The sequence below is a fragment of the Urocitellus parryii genome, chromosome 7, assembly GCF_045843805.1.
Source record: "Urocitellus parryii isolate mUroPar1 chromosome 7, mUroPar1.hap1, whole genome shotgun sequence".
NCBI classification, from domain to species: Eukaryota; Metazoa; Chordata; class Mammalia; order Rodentia; family Sciuridae; genus Urocitellus; species Urocitellus parryii.
In genome coordinates, this window is record NC_135537.1 from 172366851 (window position 1) to 172380485 (window position 13635).

Below are 13635 nucleotides of genomic sequence, written 5' to 3' on the forward strand. Positions count from 1 at the left end.
GAGGGCACGGAGGAAGACAGCGTCCCATGAGCAAGAGGGACAGAGAACAGAGAGAGGGCAGATCATAGCGGGCCTCGCATGCCACCTCCAGGTGTGGGTTCTATTCAAGCGGCCATTGCCAGAGAGCATTTTGGAGATGTGACCGTGACAGAGAGAAGAACACTGAGATGGGAAGACAGAGGGGTGACCCGTTCAAAGTCACCGCATGGTCCAGGTGTAGACTGCTGGACTTCCACCCCTGCCGCCTGCCACTTGGCTTCTTCTTAGCAAGGCAGCCAGATGAGGCTTCCAGTCCAATTAGGATAATTCCCGGACCCCCTCTGCTTGGCCATTCTCTGCCACAGCTATTTCTCTTGGAGTGAATGACAAGGTCACTCTGCTGGTCTACATGGTTGGGATCTCCCTTCTTCTGATTCTTGTCTTACCACTCCCCACAGGCTCCCTCCATATTGGTCCCCCTGCTGCTCCCAACAATATCAAACATGTTGCCACAGGGCCTTTGCTCTAGTTATTCCCTCTGCCTGGACCAGTCTTCCAAAAAGATCTACTTATCTCACGGTCTCACTTCCTTCTCCTCTGAGGTCCCCAGGAGACCCATGCCAACGATCCAACTCAGAGCTGCAACTCTGAACTCCATGGTTGGCTCTCTTGATCCCCTGCTTACTTCTATAGAACTCCCCATCGAACTTGCAAAGTGACTTGCCTGTTTATTAAATGGCTTATCGTGTGTATCCCCTTGCTCTTGGAAAGTAAGCTCTGTAAGCACCTGTCATTAGCCTGTGGTTGCTTGCTACTGTGTTCCAAGTGCCTGGGAGAGTGCCTGGCACACACAGGGTACTCCATAAACAGTCAATGCATGAATTAATAAGTACGTGAAAGCAGCAGCGAGAAGATGGAAGGAGGCAAGACTCTCAGAGCCCTCAGGAAGCCCGCGTCATCTGCACTTGCAAGGAATCCGGTAGTTCAGTGAAAGGGCAGAGAACAATGCCAAGGTCATGACCTACAGGACCAGAGTTACCAGTGAGCAAAATAGAAAATGCAAAAGAAGGAGAGATGTGGGTGTGGCTCAGCGGTAGATCACCCGCCTAGCGTGAGCGAGGGCTCTGGGTTCTATCCCAGCAAGGCAAACTATGAAAGGTGGGGGCAGGGGAGGAGCACCTTCTGGAAGCACAGGCTGCAGCTTTGGTATGTGAGCTGTGAAGGGGCCCTGAGACACCCACAGTGTCCGCCGGCAAGGGACTGGAAATGGCTGCCCCAAGCTGAGAAGGACAAGGGTCAGAGCTATGAATTACAGAGTCATAAACATCCAAGAGAGTGTGGAAGCCAAAGAAAATCGATAAATTCTTCCAGGGAAGACTGAACTTCAGGAAGACGGCCACAGGACAGCTCTGATTATCCTCAGCATCATGTACCCCATGTTTACTGTGGTTTTCCCCATCCAAACCCACCTGTGGCTAAGCTTAGTGTATGAATTAGGCCCATCAGAGATTAATAATGACTAATGATAAAATAGAACGACTCTAACAATATACTAACAGCTATGTGAATGCCCTCCCTCTCTCTTCTCTCCAAATAGGAATTTTCCATTTGGTTCTCTCAGGCCAAGGTTGATTGTGCATATCAAATGGAATGAAGTGAAACCTCCGGAGTTCAGTCCCTAGAACCAGGGAAACAACCAACAAAGTCAAACCATGGATAAGGGGGCTACCGCACAGGACGACAGGGCAGCTCAGGAGGCACAGTGAAGAAGGCCAGTTCACGATATCAGCAGCGCTCCCAAAGAGGACCTTAAAAAGGTGAGCAGGACGTGGGCAGCAGGAATTAGAAAGGAGGGTGGGTGTCCCAGCAGGAGCAGGGGCTCAGAATAGGCACCAGCAAGCGAACGAGAAACCTCCCCCGGCCCCTGGCCCAGCGCTCAGCTGGACAGATCCTCAGGGAGGGCTGCACCTCAGACCAGCCTGTCCACATCCTAGCCGGTGCCCAAAGAAAAAGAGCACCCCAACTGACCTGCTTCCCCTCAATTTAACTGACTTGGTGATGTCCTCATTTTTCTCCTTTCATTTCAGGAAATAGCACCCCAACCCCCTACAGCCCATGACAATGAACTTCAGGAAGGGCCTTTTATCATTCGAAGGTGAACCCCAGGGTCCCACATCCCCTGTGGAGTTTCTTTCTCTCCCAACTGAAGGATTTGGGGCAACACAGTGACCTCTCTGAATCTCCTGCCTCCGTCATAAAAATAGGGACCAAGGTAGTACGCATCCCACTAACAGATGTGATTTTGTAATCTCATGGAATCCAATTAAGTAACTGCTCAAGAGCATTTTATAAGAAGAAATATATATTACATATGTATAACGATAAATTGAGTATCTCTTATCCAAATACTGGGACCAGAAGTGTTTGGGATTTCATATTTCTTTTTTGGGGGGAGAAGGGGTTCAGAATATTTGCACATACTGCAATGTTTGAGGGGTAGGATCCAAGTGAATACACTTAGGTTTCATTTACCCCTCATACATATAGTTGTATTTATGGTGTACATATACACCCTGTGCAAATGCTAGAAGGTGATTTTATATAGTATTTTAATAATTTTGTACACAAAACAAGTTTCGACGTGGACTGTTCCACTTGTGGTATCGATCATGTTCATGCTCAAAATGTTTCAGAATCCGAAGCATTCGAGATTTCTCATTTTCCCTCTAAAGATGCTCAACTTGTGTAAGCATAAAGATGTATGCTTTATAAGGAGACACACATGTTAGTTGTTATCATCATTAATAGTAGCACACTGAGCACTGTAATCCCAGCTACCCAGGAGGCTGACGCAGGGGGATTACCACTTTGAGGCCAGCCTGGTCAACTTAGCAAGATCCCATCTCAAAAGAAAACATCAGCAGCATTCATACGATTAATGCATTTTTTAAACTTTGCATGCACCGCCATGTTCAGATGTCCAGGAATAAAAACCCGGTTCTGCTACTCAAACAAAATCAGGTACTTCTTGAGCACCTACGCCGTAGGGGATACAGCAAGGTAAAAGGCATACTCCCAGTCCTTGGGGAGTTGCAGAGACAAGTATGTGAAAATCAAGAGGGCAGGCACCATGGCGCACATCTACAGACTCAGCACTCAGGAGGCTGAGATGGAAGATCGCTTAAGCCCAGGAGTTTGAGACCAGCCTGAACAACATAAGGAGACCCTGTCTTGAGAATTAACAAATATAAAAGCAAAGAGTCTGGATTCAGAGAGAGCTCAGTTCAAATCCCTGCCCCAGTTAAGATGCTAGAGGCCTTCGGTAAATTCCACTAAGACTCATTTGTGTAGAATAGAGATTGCAATAGCACCTATATTATCATAGAGATGTTGTTAAGATTAAATGAAATTAAGCATTTAAAGCATTTAGGACAAAGCTATGCATGAAGTAAGTATTTATGAGATTCCAACCACAGACTAAATTATACACCAAGAAATAAGAAGGCACTGATGGGCGTAACAGCCAGGAGAGGAGGATGGTGTGGTGCCCTCCAAGGGCCGGTGGCGTGGAGAGGCCTGAGCTTCAGGTGAAAGGGTGGATTGGGAATCCTTGCACACCGTGGGTGGGAGGGAAACTGATGTCACCACTGTGGGAAGTAGTTTGGATATACCCCCAAAATAACAGAAAGAGATTCAACAGTCCTGCCTCTGGGCATAGAGATCCCAAAGAACTGAAATCAGGACTAGAAGAAGGGTCTGCCCTCCGTGTTCACTGCAAAAGCTGAGGTGTGGAAACCACCTACGTGCCCGAAGACAAATGGACAAAGATAACTTAGAGGCACATAAGAAGAAAATTCTGCCATCCACAATATGCATGAACTGTGGGTCATTACAGTTCACGAAATGAGCCAGACTAGAGGACAAATGCCTCCTGGTCCAAATTTATGAGGTCCTTAAAAACAGGCAAATTCCCAGAATGGTGTTTGCCAGGGGCTGGTGGGAAAGGGAATGAGAACTTTCTAATCAATGAATATAAAAATTTCAGCTATGACAAATAAGTTCTAGAAATCTGCTGTACAATATAATACTTGTAGTTAATAATGCTGTACTGTACATTTAAAATTTATTAAAAGGGTAGATCTCCTGCTAAGTGGTCTTACCACAATAAAATGAAATTGAAATTAAAATTAAAAAAGAGAGACTGACCCAGCTGTATGCAAGGTAAAGGTCATTCCAGGAAGCCCTGAATTGCAAACACTCTCCCTGTGCCTTTCCTCTTCCCTCTACAGTCTACTCCTTCCTGCACCTGGAAGGCTTCTTGCCTTTCCAGGAGTGTGGGACAAGGTCCCAACTCAAGGCTGAGGGGTGGGATTTACTAGTTCCGTCTTTGATGCAAAACCAGCATTTGCTTTTGAATCCAAATCTCTAAGAAATGGGCTGAGATCAGGTCACGATCAAGACCGCTCCCAGGCACAGAGTGACTCAGCCGGCTAGCAAGACCCAAGCAACATCGGGGACTCCCTGAGCAAGACAGACCGCAGGCTTCATCTGCAGGCGGTCCTGGCTCACGGGATTGTCTGGAATGGAGGATGTTCATTTCAGATCCACTGGAACTTACAGCCCTTAGCCTTCTGCAAGGTCAGAGCTTGTCAGAGTCTCCAGCCACGGGTCAGACAGGAGGGGTGGCAGGAGACAGAGAAGCAAAGAGACAGGCAGGTGCTGCAGAGAGGCTGGGAGGCTGCTGCTGCCCCTGGGGATGGCCAGGGGAGATAGTGGCCTGAAAGCCCATATAAATCTGAGGGCTGTGGAAGGGACTCTTCTCCGAGTTCTTAGCCAACGACGCATCTTGGATTTATGTGGTATTCCAAGAATTCCTGGATTTTCTAATGTCAAACTTCAAGACTCCCCTCTCTCATATTAGCTGCCAGAAGAAAGGCTGTATTCATTTTAAATATTTTTATGAGGTGAAACAACAGCATTTTGTGGAAATAGGGGGCCCATATGGAATCCCACCTTGGAAGTTAGAAACCTGAGATTCTCGAAAGTCAGAGTTGATTCTTTGTCTTTGCATTTAAAAAAAAAAATTATGATAAAGGGTTCGAAAATAACTTTCAGAGGAGGAATAATGAGAGTTATTTTAAAAACACAATGAGAGGAGTCAGATTTCTTTCCAGCAGGTGTGTCACCCTTCACAGAAAGAAGGAGCTGTGTGGGAGGGGGCCTCACATGGACCTTGGGAACGTTTTGAGGGAGTTCAGCATGCTGAGTTTCCAATCGATTTTCTTCAGACTTTTCTTGATGCAAATTCTTGTGAGTGGTCTCTTCAATCACCTGAGCAGGAAATGGCAGGATTCTAACTCATGGCACTGAGAAATGCTGTCAGACACTGAATTGTGACCGCTCCCAGCTCCCTCAAGTTCATATTGTGAAATCCTTACCCCCCCATACCTCAGAATGTGATTGTTTGGGGGGAAAAGGGTCTTTAAGGTGAAATGAGGTCATGTGGACGGCCCTAATCCTATATAGGTTTGGAAGGCACTAGTAGGAAAGATGACATGAAGACTCAGAGAAAACAGGCCAAGGAGAGAGTCCTCAGATTAAAACAACCCTACCACAACTTGCTCTCAGACTTCCAGCCTTCAGAACTGTGAAAAAAAATAAATAAATTTCTGTTGTTTAAGCCACCCAGCCTGTGGTGCTTTGTTATGGCAACCTGAGCTGACTCATACAGACTCTTTTCTATCCTGAATCAGAAAAACCCCTTCCCCACAGAGAAGACAGACTCAGTTGCTTCCCATGTTGTTCAGAAAAGCCTGGCCTTTCTTCTCCAAACTGCTGCAAACTTTCCTACCAGCCTCCTATGACCTGCGGGGCATCCCTCTGGAGATGAGAACGAGCCACGGCCTTCCCCGCCCTTGAACATCAGTGCCCCTCTTCCAAGCCACATCAGCTCCCAGCTCCTCACGAGATGAAGAATCAGCCCCATCGTGTTCCCAAGCAACACATAAATGCCACACAATCAGACTACCCCCGAGCCCCGGCAGGCCCTGCATTGGGGGTGCGGGGGGAGGGGCGATATCAGCCCCACAGTTCTTCTCTGGGATGCGTGACTGCAGGTGTGCCCCGGACCCTGACATCGTGAAGGGATCAGAAACGCTGGCTTTGACATCCCACCCACCAGGCCCACGCTGCTCCAGGAATTAAGAAGCTGTCACTCACTGCAGAAGATCTCAGGGGCTGGAATTTTCCTTTAAGCTGGAGAAGGTTCCCAGGGGAACAGTAATAATCATGACTTCCCCATATCGAGATGGGGGAGGTGACCTCACGACAGCTATTGTTCTCACGGGAGGGTGAGCTCTTTCTAATAAGCCCAGCCACAAGGAGTCAGTGGCCAGCCCACCCCAGCCTGCACCATGCCGTGGCCCCTGTGTGATGACCCCAGCCACCAACAGTGATGGGTGACTTCCCAGGGACTGTGCTTTTGTATTTCACACATCTCTTTTCTGCCCATTAAATCCGGCCTCATGAATGTCTGCTAACCCCCTCCTGGACCGTCAGGTTCTGGCTCTTCACTGGCACCTGCCTCCAGCCTCCCGCGTGTCCCCTGGCCCAGGGGCCCTCAACCACAGCCCCACCAACATTTTCAGCAGGATCACTTTTTGCTTAGGGGCCGTTCAGTGCATTGTTGGATGTTGGCATCTCTGGTCTCTACCCACTAGATGCCAATAAAAGCCCCAGTTGTAATAATCCCCCAGTGCATCTACACATTGCCCAATGTCCTCAAGGAATGTCATCTGTGCTGCACTTCAAACTGCCTGGGAAGCTTTCTTTCAAAGACCAATGTTTGCCGGGTGCAGTGGGGCATACCTGGAATCCCAGCAACTCAGGAGGCTGAAACAGGAGGATTGTAAGTTCAAGATCAGATCAGCAAGTCTGATATTGAGGCCCTAAGCAACTGGACAAGAATCTGTCTCAAAAATAATAATAATAATAAAAAGGGCTGGGGGTGTAACTCTGTTATAAAGTGCCCCGGGTTCATCTCCAATACAAAAAAAAAAAAATTGCTTGAGCCCCACCCCAGGCCTGGCCAGCGTAATCTGAAACTCTAAGTGACTTGGTATTGACATTTTTAAAGGTACATCCAGAGTTGGAAAGCCTCACACTGTCTCATCAGAATCATCCTTCTCGAATGTGAATCACCTCATCATATCCATCCCTGGTTGACATCAGAGAGCTTCTTGTTAAACACATAGAGCATCAAATCCTCAGCATGTCATAAGAAGCCCTTCGGTTCTGGGCCCTTCTCACCTACCAGCCCTGCTGTCCCAAACCCAAACACTTCTTCTGCCCTCTCTGAGTCAGCACTCCTGACCACTGAGCAGCCTCCAAAACCACCAGACTATTTCACACGTTTGTGTTTTGTACCTGTCTAAAATGTCACTCATCTTCCCATTCTCCTGCCAAAAACAAAAGACTCGTTTTTCATAACTCGACTCCGTTGCAGTTCCCCCCGAGAAACCTGCCCTGATTCCCACCCCACTCCCCAGGTGGAGCTGACCTCTACCCCTTGGTGGAGCCTCCAACAGTGTTTGCCATGGTGCATGGAACGTGTTTTTCTCCTAATTTACACATCTGTCTGTCTCCAGAGACTCTAACCTCCTTGGTATCCTCAACACTGGGACGTCAGTGCTCCATTATCTGCACTGAATGGAGGAATGATACAAGCAAGGGATACCACTTTCTTCCCAGGTGGTCAGTGTTCTTCTTCAGCAAAATATTCAGTATTCCTCCTTCTCAAGCAAAAAGAAGAGGAGGAGGAGGAGGAGGAGGAGGAGGAGGAGGAGGAGGAGGAGGAGAGAAATGGAACCACCCAGGAAATTCAAATCATCTCAAGAGGCTTCTTTCTCCAAAAAAGTCAGTCCCATAGTGAATCCCGGTAACTGGAACCCGCTGGGACATGGTCCAGCACCAGAACTAAAGCCCACGGTGCTGGAGCCACAAGAGTCCACTCAGCTGTGTCATCAGTCCCCTGTGTGTCCTCAGCTAAACCCCCAGCAAAGCCCCTGGGCAGGCTGGCCCTCCATCTCTTCCCACCACATCCTAAACCAGCCCAGGCATCACAGGTGGGCAGCGTCTGGGCTGAGGGGCAGTCTCCCCCGGGTGGAGCTTGAGGTGAGCACACAATGCAAGAGCCTTAGGAGTCGCAGAGGGAAGAGCCCTTGACGAGCTCTGCTCTCCCCAGTGTGAGACACCGCCATGTCCGGGGTAGCTGGAGTTGGGGGAGGCACAGGAGACCTTGAGTGAACTCTCCTAGCTCAGGAAAAAAGAAGACATCCCTTCCATCCTCTTATTCACACCAGGGGTCTTCTTAATTTGCAAATCTGTCAAAAAGCAAACCACCTTCAAAAGTTTCCAAGGACCCACTGTGGTCCCCTCTGTCTCACCTACCTTTCCACACTCCTCTCCCCTCCCCTCCAAACTCCATCCATCACAGAACAACCCATCCTCAGACCCACCGGGTTTCCCAAGCCTCCCTGCCTCAGCCCATGCTGTTCCCTCTCCTGGAACATCCTTCCCCCTCTCTGCTTGGAATACCCTCCTATGTGTTCTTCAGTCCTCAGCTCTGTGTCCCCCAGACACACTGAGCCAGGTCTTCCCACAGACACCACACTCTGACCCACATCATGGGGAATTTCACAGCACTGTATCGCTTTGGGGACAGGTGGTGGCCAGTCCTGTATTTTTTTTCCTGGTTCCATCACTTTGTGACTGTATGACTGGCAAGTGGCTTAACTTCTCCAAGTGTCAACTTCTTCCTCCATAGAACAGTGACCCTCCCCACTGTCTGACGGAACAGATGAGAGGAGGAACGTGAGTCCTCTGCCAGGAACACGCATAGGCTTTGAACCGGTGGAGAATGACACCTGCACCCGGGGCACATTTCAGGCTTCTCCAGAAGGCTAGACGTTACCTCCAGAAGGTGGACAGAGTGCGACGACTGTCCTGGGGTGCCCAGGCTGGTGCATTGCTAAGAGTCCCCTGGCACAGGCTCCCGACACCTGTCTTGCAGCCTTTTGCCCTGCTCTCTCTTTAGGAAATCTGTGACGTGATCAAGGGACTCAGAATATGCAGCAGACAGGGTTGTGGATGGCATGAGGCAAAGAAAAAAAAATATACTGGAGGTGGAGCAGGGTCTGTAGGCACAAAGAAGGTCACTCTGCTGAAGGGTCAACAGAACCCGCCTTCACCGAGGAGTGGCTGGGAGTGGGGCATGAGAAGAGGAGGAGAGGGAGGTTGGCAGAGGGGAGATAGGACTTAGAGGAAGCTGGTACATGAAGGGGCATGGGACAGACTCCCGGAGAGCAGGGGAAGTCACTGAGTCAAGAGCCCCTGAGAAGCATCCTAAACTCTCCTGGTCTTCCACTCCTGGGGGTGGAGGGCAGGGGAAGGGAAAGCTGGAGAGAGAGGCTGGAGCAGGGGGCAAGAGCAGCGTCATGAGTGGCCACACTGAGAAGGGTGGATGGAATCCTGAGCGTGGGAAGCCACTTAGGGTTTTGGGTGAAGGAGGTCATCGTAGGTTTGGGAAAGGAAAACAGTGGTTGTATGAAGAATGCCATGGAGGAGGGGTACATCGAGTGGGAAGGGGAAAGTGGGGTGAGAGCAGAGGCCAGGGTGGAGGAAGGAGACTAGCGTGGAGGAGGGGAGGCTGGGGTGGAGGTGAGGGGGGCTGAAACGGAAGGAGAGGCTGGGGTGAAGAAGGGGAGGCTGAAAGCAAGACACCAGGTAAAGAGAGAAGAATCTACTAGATTCTCTTCCATCTTGATGGAAAAGAATGCCCAAGATTCAATAAAAGCAAGCTGAACATCTCGGGAAAAATTATTCTCTGAGTCCCCAAGTCAGAGCTGCCCTGCGTGGGAGACGAAAGCAGTCCAGGGATAAAACCCAGAAGATGGTGTCGGGCTCTCAGACACTGGACTTAGGCAGTTTCTTTGGCTTTGAGGAACTGGCATCTGTGATACTGGCTTTTTGGTTCTTTTCCGGCAGGACAACATTCAGCCACTCTCAGTGGACAGAGCGTGACAACTGTCCTGGTGTGCCCAGGATTGTCCAGGCTTTAACACATTTAGCAAATTGAAACGGTTGGTCACTGACTACGCCAATTTGCTTAGCTTCTGGGGCTCAGGGCAGGGCCCAGCTTGTCAAAAGCATTCAGCTAATTCTACTCAACAGGATAAGCCTAAGAGGATGCACACCACACGGCCGGCCGCAAAAAGTGGCTGCGCTTGGGAAGGGCAGACGGGTGACCTGGGACCTAATCCTCTGTCGATCTCTTCCCACACTCGCTATCTCAAAAGCCCAGAACAAAATGAACCACTTCATCCCCAAACACATCACTCTCCAAGTGCTCTCCACCACCACCATCACCACCCTCCGTGTCCATCCAGAATGGACACCCTGTGCCCGGTCACTTGGTCTGAGAAAGCATTTACAACAGACGGGACAAGGTTCTGATGTTGCTGCCAGCCACTGTCAGAGGGAGATTCAAGTGCCCATCCACAAAGGAGGGCTCTCTGCACATTGTAAACAGGGTGGCCTTGATCACATCGTTTTCATCGTCTATGTATACCCACAAACATACTTATTTTATAATCCTGCAGTATTAGGATCAGAAAAACATGGCCAAAAGAAATGTTGATTTATCATCCGGATGTCTTACAACAATACCGGCAGGTTGTGTCAAACCTCACAGCCTCTGCTGAACTGCCTCTGGCACCCTCCTCTCCGAGTAACAGGTTGTTTCCAGCCTCGGGCAGACCATCATAGCTGGCTCCAGATTCTCCACTACAAACAGTTTCCACGAAACCCTCATTATTATAGTCTTTAGGAGCAACACACAAAGCAGATAAGTCATTTCATACCATCTAGCGGCGCGAACCGCCCCAAAGGGATGCCCCGCCACTCCTGCCCCGCTCATCCTCGGACTCTCCCCAGACTCGGACCCCGCCCACCTGCGCCAGGGCCCAGGTGTGGGCACCCGGGTTACCTTTTGGAGAAATGCCATCCTCGGCCTGTACTGCTGGCCCTGGTGTCGGATCGTCATCCTGGACCCTGGATGGATCTACCACCACAACACAAATGGGAGAGAAGAGGGAAAGCCCCAAGTTAGCCAGGCAGCCTGGCCCGCCCAGCCTGGGCGTCGACCGTGATGCGCGGGGCGGGGAGCGCGCAGAGCTCCGGCTGCCGCCCGCGGCCCCTCGACTCTCCCTCGCACCCGCCGACTTGCAAAGCAGCTGGAATCCGCGCCAGCCAATCAGCGAGCGGCGCCGCGGGCTCATTAGCATGCGCTGCAAGGGCGCGCACCTGCCACCAGGGGGCGGCGTCCTATCCTACCTGTACCCCCGCGGAGCCTCAGGTGAGACCTCAGGAGGGAGCCTTTTAACCTGGGCGGAGTTATGTACAAAAGTGAGAGAAAACCCTCATCAATAAAGCGTGGTGGAAACCCAGGCTTTCCTGCACCCTCTTTGCCCCTAAGCAGCTAGGCAACCTTGGGCAACTTCTTTAAATCTCCAAGTATCAATATGGTTATGAGAAAAGTAAAATCTTTTTTCAATGGGTAATAATATCCAACAGAAAGATTCCCCTACCTGTCAAAGGAGAAATGTGTAACACAGTGCTTGGCCCTAAACGAATGTTTTGTTGTTGTTGTTGTTGTTGTTGTTTTGGGGTTTTTTTTGGGGGGGAGATCAGAAATGATGACTTATGGACACAAAATAACAGGAATTTGTAAAATGATGGCTAAAATATAGAAGTGAAGAAGAGAGAGGAAGGCTGTAGTGCCTACTGACCCAGTTGTCTAGCCTTGGGAAAATTATATTTTACTTCTTTGATTCTTGGTGTTGGGCTGGTTTGTTTGTCCATTTTTAAGTAAACTTTTCATTTTGGGAGCATTTTTAGATTTGCCACAAAATTGAGCAGAAGGGTGTAGTATAAAGATTTCCCATATGTTCTCTCCCTGAACATTTATAGTTTCCTTCTTTATCAACATCCCTACCTAGAGTGGTACGACTGTTACAACTGACGAACTTAAATTGATGCATAATTATTTTAGTGTTTTCATCTCTAGAAAAATAAAAGGTTAAAGACCCTAAGTAATCAAGACCCTTCAGCTTTGTCATAAAAAGTTCTTTCTCCTATTTACACTGGGTGAGTGGACATTAAGTGCAGCAATAAAACTTGGAAGAGTAGAGCTTTGCCTTAGGAAGGCACAGTCAGCCAATGTCTTTTAAAGTAGAGTTTGTTATCCATTTTTTTTCCTTTAGGTAATATTTACCTTAATGATCTGATGAGCGCTATTGACATTCTCTCAGGAAGATGTGCTCACGTGCACACATTCGACACTGACTCAGGGTTGTGGACAATTTCAAGGGGTTTGTGGTTTGTTCCCCGTGGAACCTTTCCAGTAGTCCCTGATTCAGAGCCTCCAATACAGAGGACCTGGATGCTGCAGGGGTCTGTCTGTGCAGAGGAGGTCTCAGAGGTCCGGGAAGTATGTCCACGGAGCATCTTTTGTGCCTAATGTCATACAGAACATGCGCAAGCAGACAGCCCCTGAGGTTCCTTCAGCTTAAACACGCCTTAAATCCTTTAATTCCTAAGAAGAGAGAAGAAGATAAGGGACTTTTCTGATATGAAGGATGAGAAAATGTAAATTATTCAGGAGCAAAGAGGGGCAAAAATACGAGGAGTTTTGCTCAGTAATAGGATAGGAGAGATCTCAGAAGGCCTGCCTACCTCTTCTATAGTGCTCTGCTCTTCAAGCAACCATGTTTTGTGGGACCCACCCTTAGGGATACTGGACATGTAACCCTGAGGTCAGTTCCTGGCCTATGATATGGCTATGATGTGGATCCAAAAAGCTTAGGTGAACTTGATAGATTATTACCTTTACAAATGTCAAGTCAAGCCAGAGAGATGTAAAGTCAGGGCCAAAGAAAGCTAAGGTAAAAAGGCAAGCTGAAGTTAGGAGACCGCAGATGTAAGATGGGTAGAGGGGGCCAATCAGAAAAGGGAAGCAGCTGGGCACCACGCACCATGGTGCACATCCGTAATTTCAGCAGCTCAGGAGGGGGAGGCAGAAGAACCTCAAGTTCAAGGCCAACCTCAGCAACTTAGCAAGACCCTAAGCAACTGAAAGAGACCCTGTCTCAACATAAAAAGGGCTGGGGATGGCTCAGTGGTAAAATGCCCCTGCGTTCAATCCCTGGTGGTGGTAGTAGTAGCAGTAGAAGAGGGGGAGGAGGAGGAGGAGGAGAAGGAGGAGGAGGAGGAGGAGGAAAGGGAAGCAAATAAATTGCACAAGCCAAGAGCAGCCAAGCTAAGCTGGGTCAGAGCCCTTCCAAGGCTAAGGGCATCTTCCTGTCTGAGTCTCTTTGTCTTGCAACTAAAAGGGCCCAGTGTATAATGTGGTGGTAAAGGTTTAGGAAGTGTCCTGGAAGTGGGGTGGGGATGGATATCATTCCCATATTTATTTTAAACAGCAAACACTTTCTGCCAAGCATTGTGCTAGAGTCTGGAATTCAAAGTAGAATACGACCCAGTCCTCACCAAGGATCTCATTTGGTGGGCATGGTGGGGAGAATACTTGCACACACACAC

General features: G+C 49.1%; 1 protein-coding gene across 1 annotated transcript in view; it reads right to left on the minus strand.

The window, feature by feature from the left end:
• Rgs9 (regulator of G protein signaling 9) overlaps positions 1-13635 on the minus strand; it is a 72944-nt gene that overhangs the window by 54679 nt on the left and 4630 nt on the right. The window contains exon 3 of the mRNA XM_077801004.1: positions 11024-11098. Coding sequence (XP_077657130.1) covers positions 11024-11080 — 57 coding nt within the window. The 5' untranslated portion in view covers positions 11081-11098. The remainder of the gene's footprint in view (positions 1-11023; positions 11099-13635) is intronic.